Source organism: Somniosus microcephalus, chromosome 14, assembly GCF_052327205.1.
Source record: "Somniosus microcephalus isolate GS21.2 chromosome 14, FLI_Smic_1.0, whole genome shotgun sequence".
Classification (NCBI taxonomy): Eukaryota; Metazoa; Chordata; class Chondrichthyes; order Squaliformes; family Somniosidae; genus Somniosus; species Somniosus microcephalus.
The window spans coordinates 92,983,047-92,997,548 of record NC_141000.1 but is presented as its reverse complement, the minus strand read 5'-3'; the positions used below and the strand labels follow the sequence as shown (position 1 = coordinate 92,997,548).

Below are 14,502 nucleotides of genomic sequence, written 5' to 3'. Positions count from 1 at the left end.
CCTTCCTACGGCTACATTTATGCGTCCCATCCCTGCCATCAGCTGTCGGAGTGCTACCACTGCATTTTCAAAAACTTCGTTTGCCTGTCCTTTCCTCCGGACGGGGCAGTCGCGGGAGGGTTCCTTCCTCCCTGTGCCTGGGGTGGATTGCTCCTACAACTACTTCGGTAGTGGCCGGGCTTCCCACACCCGTAACACACTCCCCTCTTATCGGACGGGTGCTTGCCCTCCTGATACCATTCCCTTTTTGGATTAGGGTTTGAGTGCACTTCGTGCACTCGCCCCTTTGTGGGTTTATCCAGCTTTTCATCTGGGGTTTCCCCGTTACGCTGGGTAACCGACATCCTTTCCGCCACCGCCTCTTCGGTGAGGTTAGGGTCTCTGGGGTTGAACCAGAGATCTGCCCAGGTCTTAATACAGGGCACACTGTTTGCGATAATCATCCGGAACCACACTTCACGCTGGTCCGCTGTAAGAGCCTCTCTATCCAGGATATTGCCACAGGCTGCACGGTACACCGTCCACAGCCTGTCCATGTATACCTGCGGGGCTTCCCCAGGTAACCGGCTGGTCTTGTTGAGCCTGTCAAGGGGGTTCCCATCGTTACACCCCAGGGCTTCTAAGATGGCCCGTTGTAACCGCTCTGGGGTGACCTGCCCCTTTCTACAGGCTGTTGGGAGGGCCTGGTACACCCTCCCCTCTATTGAGAATAGCAGCATCTTTACTGCTTCTTGGTCATCACAATTGTTCATTTGTACCGCCTGTGCGATGTTAGAGAAATGTACAGATGGATCTACCCCCCCTCTGGTGAGCGTGGGGATATGTGCAATCATGGCCTTCAGAGCTGGAGCTGCGTGCAGGACTACAAACTCACTGTCCAGTGGCCCACGGGCCTGTGCACCTTGTGGAGGCCCGTACTTTTTCTGGACCACTGGACACATAGGTCCCACTGCAGACTCCGTAGCTGGGGTCTCTATTTCCTCTACCACCTCTTCCTCTGCCTCGGATTCCGATCCTACAGACCCAACTCCTTCCGTGGGTGACCCATACCCCTTGGGCTGGACCGGATCTACCTGTCCGGTCCCATACCCTTTTGGTTGGGCCGGCCTCCCTGTTCGGTCCCCCGCCCTGTGGGCTCCCTGGTCTACACCCTTGGTTCCCCCCGTGGCTCGACCGGACCTACCGGTGCTTCGGGAGGCGGTTGGCTGTCCTTCGCAGCCGGGTCCTCTACTATTCCCCAATGCTCCGATCTGTTGTCAGCCCTCTTTGGCTCTAACAAACAGATCGTGCCCTTCGCCTGGGCAAGAGATTAGAGCAGTGACTGAACCCGTTCTCTGCAAGGCCCGTGATCTGTTTTCTCGAAACCCTCCTTGCAGTTAACTCTATATGCCGCCTGCAAATCTTTCAGCTGGCCTTCCAGCTCTTCAATTTTCTGCACATAAGTAACGTTCAACTTCATAACCTTGCGCTCCCCAGCCTTAGCCTCGGTCACCTGCCCCTGCAGGTATTGTTGCTGGCTGCGGGAGGCTTCCTCCTCTTTGGCCTTTTTTTCCCTTTCCTCAAACAGCTCTAACATGATCCTCTGACCTGTGGCTTCCCTAGCTTCTGAGGTGAGCAGCGCCTCTCGCAGCTCCTTGCTAATCCTGGCTATCTCGCAGTCCGATGCCCGGACCTGCCTTGTCAGGCATATGAGCCAGATTGCCTTTTCTATCTTCCTATTATGCTTTGATCCTGCCGTCCACTGGGCCGCCGCGTCCACGGGACGTGGTGCCCTGCTTAGGTTCTGTACCCACTCTTTTGTGAAGTCTACCTTGGAAATAGCGTAGGCGGAGATTCTCTTCTCCATCTTAGATTTACCAAAAACCACTGTTTCCGAGGTCGTGCATTCATTCTCCCACTGGACTCCTACCTGGCTCGCCATTGTATAAGGGGATGGGGCTCTGCTCTGCCCAATTGCAGGGGTCTTTAGTGCCTGTTGATGTATTGGGCCTCGGTCTCCTTTATATCCTTGCAGCTTATGTTAGCCTGCAGGTCGGGTGTCACTAAACACCCTCTAAGGAGATAGAGAACAACAGCTTATAGAGGAGGACTAAAATATGGTGGCGACTGTAGTGTATGTGCCTTTAAGTCAGAACTACTTTTTACAGCTCCTGTATACTGTAGTACTGGCAGTGACCACACCGGTATACAAGCTTTGCGCATGCCTCTGTACCCCAGTCTAGAGATTACCCTCCTCCAGTAAAGACCTGTTATTTGTTAATGTACAGCATCCGTGTGATTATTTATCCACTGAACCATGGATCCAACAGTGGCGACAAGTGTCGATTCGAATCTACCTGCAACATAAAAGAAAAAAAAGAAAAAGTAGTCAAGGCCAGGAACACGGGCGTCGACCACGAGCAACCGCCCAGCAGTCAGGCAGAGATCCAACTTCACTGGGGAGGTTGTGGAGAGCCGGGCTTGATTCCCCAGCCACAACGAGCAGTAAGAGACGGACGACAGGTCCGGAGCAGACCCTTCCCGAGCAGCGGCGGCTGGAGCCGACCGACGGCAGAGAGAGAGCCGAGCAGCGTCGACGGGGTAAGACAGAGGGTGAAGAGCACAGGGCGCAGCCGGGGGTTGAACACCGAGCGGCGTTGAGGAAAAATAAAGCAACCGGAGAGAGAGAGGGTAAGAAACAGCCGGGTTCTAGACTGAGCGGCGTCGAAAAATATCAAAAGAAGAACGCGCAGAGCACAGCCAGGGATCACGGGCTCATCAGGGTCTGCGGGGCGAAGCAAGGGGAGACGCCATTGAGCCGCGGAGAAGCAGGGAGAGCGCGGGAGACGCCATTGAGCCGCGGAGAATAAGGGAGAGCGCGGGAGATGCCATTTTGAGAAGCTGCAGCGGAGAAGAAGGGCGAGCGCGGGAAGGAAGGAAAGCGCGGGAGACGCCATTTTGTGCTAGCGGAGAAGAAGGGGAAGCGCGGGAGGCACCATTGGTGATAGTTAACGCACAACCAAGGATGCCGAAGAGTGGCAGTATCTCTACGTTCGACAATGAAGTCGAAGATTGGGCGACATATGTGGAACGTATTGAGGTGTACTGCAGGGCGAATGAAGTGCCAGATGCTAATAAAGCACTGGTTCTGTTAAATTGCATGGGTGCAAAAACTTATGGGTTACTGCGAAATCTAATAACCCCAGAGAAGCCGGTAAACAAGAATTTTGAAAGCATAATAGAAATCCTACAGGACCACTTAAACCCCACACCGCTGCTGATAGCAGAACGATTTAAGTTCCATAAAAGGGACCAACACAAAGACGAAAGCAATGCTGAGTACCTAACGGAACTGCGCAAGCTATCGAAATACTGCCAGTTTGGAGCGGGACTAGCAGACACGTTAAGGAACAAGTTTGTGTGTGGGCTACAAAGTGAAGGAACCCAGAAACGGCTTCTATCAGAAAAGGACCTTACGCTGGACAAAGCTTTCAGTATGGCAGTATCATACGAAGCAGCCGCAAGGGGCGCTGCAGAGATACAACGGAGACCGCAAGAATATGGCACCAACGAAATGACCTATGGAACAGGGAAGTGCTATCGCTGCGGCAGAACAACACATGACCAGAAAGATTGTTGGTTCAAGGACCAAGTGTGCAGACAGTGTGGGAAAACAGGACACATAGCAAGAGTCTGCAGGTCTGGGAAGAAAACCAACAGTAAGAAATCTCCACAGGAGAAGTACAAAAAGGTACACCAGGTGATGGACAGTGGTTCAGACGAACAGAAAAGTGACACAGACTCCGGAAGCAAGGAGCTGGGTTGCCTGAAACTACATAATGTAACCGAAATGGAGGATCACCAGACTATCTGGGTTACACTCAAGATAGACGGAGTCCAAGTGGAAATGGAATTGGACACAGTGTCAGCTCTAACAGTCATAAATCAAAGAGACTACAAGCGGCTATTTTCACACATACCCTTGAAAGCTACAGAGATTGTCTTGAAGACATATACGGGGCAAAAAGTCTACCCCAAAGGAAAAATAAGGGTTAAAGTGACATGTAAAGGCCAGGAAATAGCTAAAATGGATATATATGTATTGCCAAATGGAGGACCACCACTGCTAGGACGTGAATGGATCCGGAAGATCTGGTGGTAAACACTTTACCAAAATTGATCTAGCTCAGGCGTACTTGCAAATGGAGGTAGAAGAAGCTTCGAAACATTACCTTACGATCAACACTCATAAATGTCTCTATCAATACAACCGGCTGGTGTTTGGAGTAGCCTCGGCTCCGGCTATCTGGCAAAGGGCGATGGATCAGGTCCTGCAAGGGATTCCAGGGACCCAGTGTTATTTGGACGACATCTTGGTCACGGGCGAAAATGACGGTGATCACCTCGCTAACTTGGAGAAGGTGCTCACCAGATTAAAGGAGTATGGGCTACGAGCTAATCGCCACAAGTGCGAGTTTTTCCAGAAACAGATCTCGTATTGCGGCCACGTCATCGATGAAGAGGGGTTACATAAGTCCCCTGAGAAGATTGAGGCAGTAGTCAAGGCTCCAGCACCGGAAAATGTGTCACAACTGAGGTCGTTCCTCAGGCTGGTAAACTATTACCACAAGTTCTTACCAAATTTGTCTACGGTATTACACCCGCTGAACACCCTACTGCAAACAGGGGTACCATGGAAGTGGGATGACGAACGGAGACGAGATTTCCAGAAGTGTAAAGAATTGATCACATCAAAAGAGGTGTTGGCCCATTTCAACCCAGCACTACCAATTCGTTTGGCATGTGATGCATCACCCTACGGCATTGGAGCGGTGCTGTCGCACAAATTCCCAGACGTGTTGTAGAGGCCAGTAGCCTTTGCGTCTCGGTCACTAACCTCAGCCGAGCGCAACTATGCCCAGATTGACAGGGAGGCCCTCAGCCTAGTATGGGGAGTAAAAAAATTCAACCACTATCTGCACGGGCAGAAGTTCACCTTGCTGACTGACCACCAACCACTTATCTCCATGTTTAATCCTAAGAAGGGCGTGCCAGTAATGACTGCACAGCGGTTACAAAGATGGTCCCTGTTTCTAGGGGCGAATCAATATGAAATAGAATATAAAGGCACGAATCAGCATGGGAACGCTGATGGGCTATCGCGCCTGCCACTGCCCACTGTGGAGGAAGCACTAGCAGTGGACCCTATCGAGATATTTTATTCGTCGATAATTGAACGATTGCCAGTAACAAACGCGGATATAGAGAAGGAGACCCGCAATAATCCGACGCTGTCACGGGTATATGAATTGACGGTGAGGGGATGGCCAACACATGGCGACTCACTGTTGCCAGCATTCTCATCCAGAAGAGAACAGCTGTCAGTATGCCAGGGGACAGTGATGTGTGGATCCAGAGTGGTGATTCCACCCAAGTTAAGGGAGAGAGTGCTCAATGAGCTACATGATGGTCATCTGGGGGGAGTGAAAATGAAAAGCCTTGCTAGGGCTTATGTGTGGTGGCCGGGAATCGATCAACAAATCGAAGACCTAACTAAGAGCTGCTTAGGATGCCAGAAGGTCCAAAATGCACCACCACATGCCCCTCTACACCCATGGGAGTGGCCCTCCTCTCCATGACAACGGGTGCACATTGATTTTGCTGGTCCATTCATGGACTCAATGTTCTTAATAGCAGTGGATGCTCATTCAAAGTGGCCTGAGGTGATAAAGATGTCTTCAACCACTACAGAGAAAATGATTGCAGTCCTACGGACCATATTTGCCAGAAACGGTTTGCCAGAGCAGATCTGCTCTGATAATGGACCACAGTTTGTGTCCGACGAGTTCCAAAAATTCATGAAAAGGAACGGGGTAAGGCATTACACATCCGCTCCGTATCATCCAGCCACCAATGGATTGGCTGAGAGGTTCGTACAAACCTTTAAGAAGGCGATAAAGGTCATGTGCGACGAGGAAATTCCACTACAGCATAAGATGGACAATTTCTTATTAGCCTACTGAAACGCGACACATGCAGTTACCAACCAGACCCCGGCCATGATGTTCTTTAACCGAAGGTTGAGATCTCGTCTGGACTTGCTCAGACCAAATGTGCGAAGAAATGTTGAGGACAAACAATTCCAGCACATCAATGAGAAGCTGACAAGGAGCTTCAATGTAGGGCAACCAGTCTTGGCCCGTGACTATCGAACAGAGAAGTGGAATCCCGGAATGATGTGTACAAGGCAGGGGCCATTAATGTACACAGTGGGTGTCGGGGAGAACATTGTGAGACGCCACGTCGATCAGATCTTAGCGTCACAGGAACGCGTCAACCCCATGTCTCGAGTACCTGGGTATGAACCCGACATACCGGTAGCATCTACTTCAGACCCAGTAGCAGTGGAACCCGATGAACTACCCGATGAAAAGGGGTCAGAATCGCCACTGCACCAAGAACAAGAACCTCTGGAAAGGCGCTATCCCGAAAGGGTCAGGAAGCCGCCCCAAAGACTGAATCTATAAATGGACATTTGTTATTTAATGTACATGTAAAAATGTAATTGTTATTTGAATATTAAGGGGGTTATTATTAATCTAAAAGGGGAGGAATTGTAGTGTATGTGCCTTTAAGTCAGAACTACTTTTTACAGCTCCTGTATACTGTAGTACCGGCAGTGACCACACCGGTATATAAGCTTTGCGCATGCCTCTGTACCCCAGTCTAGAGATTACCCTCCTCCAGTAAAGACCTGTTATTTGTTAATGTACAGCACCCGTGTGATTATTTATCCACTGAACCACGGATCCAACAGCAACCCGCACAGTTTATACCTAATCTGTGGGGTACTCCTGAGCCCAAGTGCTCCTGGAGTCCTTTCTCTTTTCCCTAGTCTGCTGTTCCCTTGTTTGGCGGGTTCAAAGCACCCTAATGCCCCTATCTGGTTCTAACTCCAGAATTTGGGTGGAGAACGATGCACTTTAAATAGACACTCGGAGACAAGTAGTCCTTGGAAAAGAACAGGTGACAACCAATTTTATTTGCCAAGGTGAGTTCTACCACAAACGTAATAAGCACACACACACATTTATAACTATATAAATAAAATATGAGAGAGAACGGACACAACGAGAATGTTTACACAGTTTTATCTTTACCAAGTCCAATCCCACCAACCCACTTTCCTACCTAAACTAGACTGACAGTTGCAGGCCCTTGGATTATACTCACAGCCTCCTCCCTTGACAGATGGAATTTTGAGTGCGGCTGTTGGGTTGTTGTTGTTGCTGTCGTCGTCGGAATTCGACCTGTGCCTCGGGGTTCGCCGTACCCCGAACCTCAGAGAGGACCTTGCTGCGTCTGGTTGGGTTTCTCGAAGTTTGGTTTTGTTGATTGCGCTTTCGGTCGGTTGTCGTTGGTTGGTTTGTGCTTGATGGAAAAGGTTCCCGAAATGACTGGAGTGAATGCCGTCTTCCACAGCCACTTCGGTTGTTGGTGTCTTCTTGTCGAGGTCCCCGGAACGGGAGTTGGTATACGGTACGGCTTCTTGCGGCGATGTTGCGCCGTCTGGTAGCGGAGTAAACCTTCAGTATACCGATTGAGCCTGGGGCCTGATGGTGGATCTTCTCCTCAGCGCGGTTGGAGTTCTTTAGATGTTAGTTCGCCCCAGCTCGTCCCTCCCGGGCTCGTCTTTTCCCTCAGCGTCTTAACTCGCTCTCCTGTTTGTTCTTCTGGTAATAGTTCTCTCTCAGCATTGGTCCTTCTTGTGTTCCATATTTATACAGGTAGGTGTGAGGACAGGGGTATTGTTTTGAGTGCACATCGGCTCCTCCAAGTCTGCTGCCCCATTGTGTCAGTCCTGGGACTTGATTAGTTTGGGCCACCTCTTAACTGTAGTGATCATAAGACTATTGTCCCTAGTCAGAGTTGATTAAGGTGATGATGGCTTGTATTCATAACCCGATTAGGGGTGAGTCACATATTCAAACCCGGACCGGTGGTCCCCATTGGCCGGGGGTTTCCTCGCTTCAGGTCTGACTCGGTCCCCTGATTGGCCTTTGAGAATGCACTCTGCTTCGATTGGCCGACATCTATGGCTCACCTCTGAGCCACAGTCCCCTGTATTCGGATGTCCCAGACATATCCCAGCCTGCTTGTCGGGACCTCTGCCTTGGCCGAAAATGTTGGTTTTAAACTGTATAGGGCAATCTAATTTTTGGTAAAACGTGGTTGTGGATTTTCGAACCCTACAATAGAAAACATATTCATTAAAAATGTTGTTCCTTTTCATAGTTTGCTAAAGATTCAATTTCTGGATCAGAGTCCAAATGGAGGAGATATCCAACTCCAAAGTTTTATCACGCAATGAGGCAGAAAGAGGAAACAAGGAAGACCCCTTGGACACACAAATTGGTGCAGTGTGGTTACCAGAATCAGAGCTTCACCCCTGAAGAAAGGTCAGAGGGGACAATCCTTATGAAAATGATTGAATGGCCAAAACCACCCAAGTCTGCTGTACCCTTTGTGAAAAGCAGCGACCCATCACATGCTCGCTTTGTTATTTTAAATTCTGGAAAGACTTTCTATGTTGGAGATCATTTACAAGTGATGCTGCGTATGAATGATTTTGAAGGAAACCCAAAGCAATATGGGGGTGACTATCTCCAAGGCCGGATCCACACCCCAGCTTTAAAAGCCGGTTCAGCAGGAACAGTTATAGATAACCAAAATGGATTTTACTATCTAAGTTTTAATTTATCTTGGCCAGGGAAAGTTGAAGTGTCTGTTTCCTTAGTTCATCCCAGTGAAGGGATCCAAGCACTTGAAAGACTACGTGAGGAACAGCCAGATAGAGTGTCTTTTCAAAGTGCCTTCAAATCTGGGGGCACTTCAGAGACCACTGTGTGTAATCTTTGTTTGCCTCAAACTAAACCACTCTGTAACTTTACTGATGTCAGGACTGGGGAGCCCTGGTTCTGTTACAAACCAACGAAGCTCCCCTGCACTGCTCGTATTAACCATGCTAAAAGAGGATATGAGAAAGTCCTCTTAATTGGAGAAGAAGGTCGTTATTTCCAAAGGTATGTCACTTGCATTCTTTTATTCATATTTTGATTTTCCTTCTCCTATTTTGATTGTGATATATGTACGAGGTCTAGAACCAGACTTCCCAATACTGGAATGTCAATTAAAAACTTGAACATTATAAGAACAAAGATCAGTTCTATTCATTCCTTAATCATAAGTTCAATCCATAGAAAGCATAGATTACGGAGAGAGAGATAAATGTACTTTGTCATTTCAAGGTTAACTTTATGAATGAAACTGACACTGGTTATACATGGAAAGAATGACAGTAATAAATCTAATCTGTTGAAATAAATTTCAGATAAATGTTTGAGGAATAGGATAGTTGGAATTAGCTTTGGGCTATCTGCTGTGTGTATTCATTTTTACATTGATACAATGGCTTCATCTACAATATGTTTGCATTTTCAGTGAAGTTAACATCAAGAAGCCCATATTACCCAGTGCCAAAGGTTATATAACCATAGAGCCTTCACCTCGGGCAGGTAAGATAGATTTAAGTTCGTGATAAGTAAGTTGAAGGTTTGGTATCTTAGAGGGAGTATGATTAAGCAGAATAGTGGAGTAATTCTTTGCTGAAAATTCTCAGGAATTGGGGGCTCTTTTTGAAATGACCCATTTAGTGGTTTACTGAATTAGATTATCGTTCTGGGTACAACATTATTTAGAGCAAGTAGGATTTATGCACTGCTATTTTAAAAAAAACTCATTCATTGGAAGAACATTCAACTGAAAATTCATGTTTTCTACCTGTAAATGGACACATTTTTATCAAATTGCTCTGATGTGGTGTGAATAATGTTTAGGGTTTTCAAAATATAACTTGCATTTCCTGCAGTGTAGCAAATCCAACCTTAAACTTTATAAAGTGGGATATTACACGTTATAATCAGAGAAATTAATGAAATTATATAATGTTCCTAACCACATCCCTGAAGAAATAAATATAAATCTGGTTTTACTTTCCATTTGGTGCAGTAATACTACTGCAATATTTAGAAGATTATTGGGGGTAATTTTCACCTTGGGCACAGGTGAAAAACTGCTGGTTGTGGACCTGTTAACAATGTCAACAACAACAACATGTATTTATACAGCGCCTTTAACATAGTAAAACGTCCCAAGGTGCTGCACAAGAGTATTTTAAGACAAAAAATTTTGACACCGATCCACATAAGGATAAATTAGGGCAGGATGACCAAAAGCTTGGTCAAAGAGGTAGGTTTTAAGGAGTGTCTTAAAGGAGAAAAGTGAGGTAGAGAGGCAGAGAGGTTTAGGCAGGGAATTCCAGAGCTTGGGGCCTAGGTAACAGAAGGCACGGCCACCAAAGGTTGAGCGATTATAATCAGGGATGCTCAAGAGGGCAGAATTAGAGGAGCGCAGATATCTCTGGGGGGTTGTGGGGCTGAAGGAGATTACACAGATAGGGAGGGGCGAGGCCATGGAGGGATTTGAAAACAAGGATGAGAATTTTGAAATCGAGGCGCTGCTTAACTGGGAGCCAATGTAGGTCGGCGAGCACAGGGGTGATGGGCGAACGGGACTTGGTGTGAGTTAGGACACGGGCAGCCGAGTTTTGGATGACCTCTAGTTTACGTAGGGTGGAATGTGGGAGGCCAGCCAGGAGTGCATTGGAATAATCAAGTCTAGAGGTAACAAAGGCATGGATGAGGGTTTCAGCAGTGGATGAGCTGAGGCAAGGGCGGAGACGGGCGATGATACAGAGGTGGAAGTAGGCGGTCTTTGTTATGCTGCAGATATGTGGTCGGAAGCTCATTTCAGGGTCAAATATGACACCAAGGTTGCGAACAGTGTGGTTCAGCCTCAGACAGATGTTAGGGAGAGGGAGAGAGTCAATGGCTAGGGAATGAGTTTGTGGCGGGAACCGAAAACAATGGCTTCGGTCTTCCCAATATTTAATTGGAGAAAACTTTTGCTCATCCAGAAATGTATGTCGGACAAGCAGTCTGACAATTTAGACACCGTGGAGGGGTCGAGAGACGAGGTGGTGAGGTAGAGCTGGGTGTCATCAGCGTACATGTGGAAACTGACACTGTTTTCGGATGATGTCGCCAAGGGGCACCATGTAGATGAGAAATAGGAGGGGGCAAAGGATAGATCCTTGGGGAACGCCAGATGTAACAGTGCGGGAGCGGGAAGAGAAGCCATTGCAGGTGATTCTCTGGTTACGATGTAATGGAAAGGGACATTAGGCGAGGTCTATAATGGGTGACCGATCCACTGCTACCTGTTTTCTGCTGCAGCTGAAAGTGAAAATCATCCCCAAGGAGTCTGTTTCTGGGGAGCAGGTATGTGGGACATCAGCAAGAGAGCACCAAAGTTTATGCCAGTTGTCCCTCTTTAGTTCTGGGAGAATGTTACATTGAAAATAAATCATAGACTGCAACTTCAGTTCGGCATTTTGCTTCACACTTGGAATTTGTTGCTGTTGTTTCTACTGAGATCTGGGTACGTGTATTCATAGAAACATAGAAACATAGAAGATAGGAGCAGGAGCAGGAGTAGGCCATTCGGCCCCTCGTGCCTGCTCCGCCATTCAATGAGATCATGGCTGATCATCCAAACTCAGTACCCTGTCCCTGCCTTCTCCCCATATCCCTTGATCCCTTTAGCCTTAAGAAATATACCTAACTCCTTCTTGAATATATTATTTAATGAATTGGCCTCAACTGCCTTCTGTGGTAGAGAATTTCACAGGTTCACCACTCTCTGGGTGAAGAAATTCCTCCTTAGCTCTGTCCTAAATGGCTTACCCCTTATCCTTAGACTGTGACCCCTGGTTCTGGACTCACCCGTCATCGGGAACATCCTTCCTGCATCTAGCCTGTCTCGTCCTGTTAGAATTTTATAAGTTTCAATGAGATCCCCTCTCATTCTTCTAAACTCCAGCGAGTATAAGCGCAATCGACCCAATCTCTCCTCATACGTTATTCCTGCCATCCCAGGTATCAGCCTGGTGAATCTTCGCTGCACTCCCTCCATGGCAAGAACATCCTTCCTCAGATAAGGCAACCAAAACTGCACACAATACTCAAGGTGTGGACTCACCAAGGCCCTGTACAACTGCAGCAAGACATCCTTGTTCCTGTACTCAAACCCTCTCGCTACGAAGGCCAACATACCATTTGCCTTCTTAACCGCCTGCTGCACCTGCATGCTTACCTTCAGCGACTGGTGCACAAGGACACCCAGGTCTCGTTGCACTTCCCCTTCTCCCAATCTATTGCCTTTCAGATAATAATCTGCCTTTCTGTTTTTGCCACCAAAGTGGATAACCTCGCATTTATCCACATTATACTGCATCTGCCATGCATCTGCCCAATCACCCAACCTGTCCAAATCATACTGGAGTTTCTCGGCATCCTCCTCACAGCACACGCGCCCACCCAGCTTTGTGTCATCTGCAAACTTGGAGATATTACATCTAGGGCTAGATTTTCAGTATAGGCAGTTTTGGGGCGCTAACCTTAGCGCCCGCCCGAAGTTAGCGCCCGCCCCAAAGTAGCGCCCCGTTGCCGGGAATTCAGTGGCTTCGCCCTAAGAGGTTGGTGGAGCGCTAAAAGAGGCGTTCCACTACTATCTTTAGGCGCTAAGCCGGCGGTCCAGAGGGATAGCGCCCAGGCGGGGCGCAGCGCGGGTGCGGTCATTTTTGGACTGACAGCAGACCCCGTGGCGCCGACCAGCTCTTAAAGGGGGAAGGGACGAATTGGTCTGCTGCCACGCCCTGCACACTGCAGCCTTGCAAAGAGGCCTCAACACTGCTGCTCAGCCCCAGGGAGTCATGGCAACGCCAGAGAAGGCCCGTCAGCATGCCCTGCGCTTCTCAGAGGGTGATCTGGACATAATGGTCACAGCTCTGGAGGTGAGGCGCAAGATCTTGTTCCCAGAGAGTGGGAGGAATCCAACCCACCACGACTACACCAAAGCCTGGAAGCAGATCGCCCAGAGGGTGACGTTCACCGGCGATGCCCCCAGGACCCACAAACAATGTCGTAAAAAATACAACGACCTGACCAGGATTGTCAAGGTGAGTAGCCTTTCCAGTCTCCTCCTCATTCTTGCATGTACACCTGACATGATGGGCAAAGGGAGCTGAAAGTCCTATTGGCCAGCCCTCAGCCAGCAGCATTGGGACAGTCATGAGCATCAAATGGCCATTCGGCACTCTACACTTTGGCCAAGCTATTCCACCATGGGAGGCAGTGCACACTACATCAGGGCTTCACTCTGGCCAAGCTATTCCACCATGGGAGGCAGTGCAAACTACATCAGGGCTACACTGCGCACTTACAGCCCGTCCTTTCTCTTGCAGGCTAAAGTAGCCTTTAATCGCCAGGCCCGTGCCAGGGGTGGCCGCGCCAAGCTGCAGAAGCTCACTCGGCTGGAGGAGCGCGTGTGTGTGCTCATGGGAGCCCGTGTGATCGTCCCCACAGCGTGCGGAGTATCTGACCCTCCGCTGCCCGGCAATGGTAAGGACCTCGCCTTTTGGCCCTCTCGCGTCACACTGGCCCATCCGAGCTACCTCCTTTGCCACTGTCCCACCAATGCACTGAATGCCACCAGTCCTAACTCCCTCGCTGACGCCGTCTCCTCACTCTGAAGCTACTCTTGTGCATTCCTGCTTTCAGCTGGTGACGACCAGGACCCTGAAGCTGCCAGTGACAGCACCTCCGAGCAGGAGGAGGAGGAGGAGCAAGCCGGACCATCGGGGGAACAGTCACGTCCCGCAGGAGAGGAGGAAATGCTTGACACCTCCTCACTGGACGAGTGCCTGGAGGAACTGTCGCAGGGCAATGCAGCTTCTGGGACCAGTGGCGTCCAGCCACCCAGGAGCCGTGCGCGTGGCCCGCGGCCTTCCCCCCAAAGGGGGGAAGGATCAGAGGGGAGTGCTGCTGATCGGCACACTCGCCGCCACCAACGTGGCAAGGGTCCCTTAGTTCGGCCCCCTCCTCCCCAGCGGGAGAGTCACGACTCCAGTCCGGACACCTTCACCTCGGAGGAGGTGCGGAAGCTGGATAAGATGGCCGAGGATTCGGACCGGCGCCACACGGAGCTCATGAGCGTGGTGGGGCGCATGCCTGAGGCCATCGAGTCGCTGGCGACCAGTGTGCGCGAGTTCGGGGCAGCAACTGCCGTGAGTGGCCGCATGCTGACTGATGCCATCAAGACCCTGGCGGATGTGATGCGCGCGCACACCAGGACAACAGGGGCACTCACTGCTGCCACACGCGCTGTCTCAGGCAGGCATCGCCAGGGCAGCCGCCGCGCTGGACCATCCCAGCAAGCCGCCCCTCGGCTGATTGTTGCGGATCCTGCAGTGCGGGCCCGGCCGAGTGCCACCGCGCCACAGCACCAGCCAGCGCATCCCAGACGCCAGCTGGCCCACATTGCGCCATCCGTCGCCGCCATTCC

The 14,502-nt window shown here is 49.8% G+C and overlaps 1 protein-coding gene across 1 annotated transcript in view; it reads left to right on the top strand.

Annotated features, from left to right (window-relative positions):
* Positions 1-14,502, top strand: part of LOC147107704 (NXPE family member 3-like) — a 57,790-nt gene that overhangs the window by 19,273 nt on the left and 24,015 nt on the right. The window contains exons 2-3 of the mRNA XM_086006929.1: positions 8,275-9,062; positions 9,481-9,554. Of these exons, the coding sequence (XP_085863055.1) occupies positions 8,275-9,062; positions 9,481-9,554 (862 nt within the window). The remainder of the gene's footprint in view (positions 1-8,274; positions 9,063-9,480; positions 9,555-14,502) is intronic.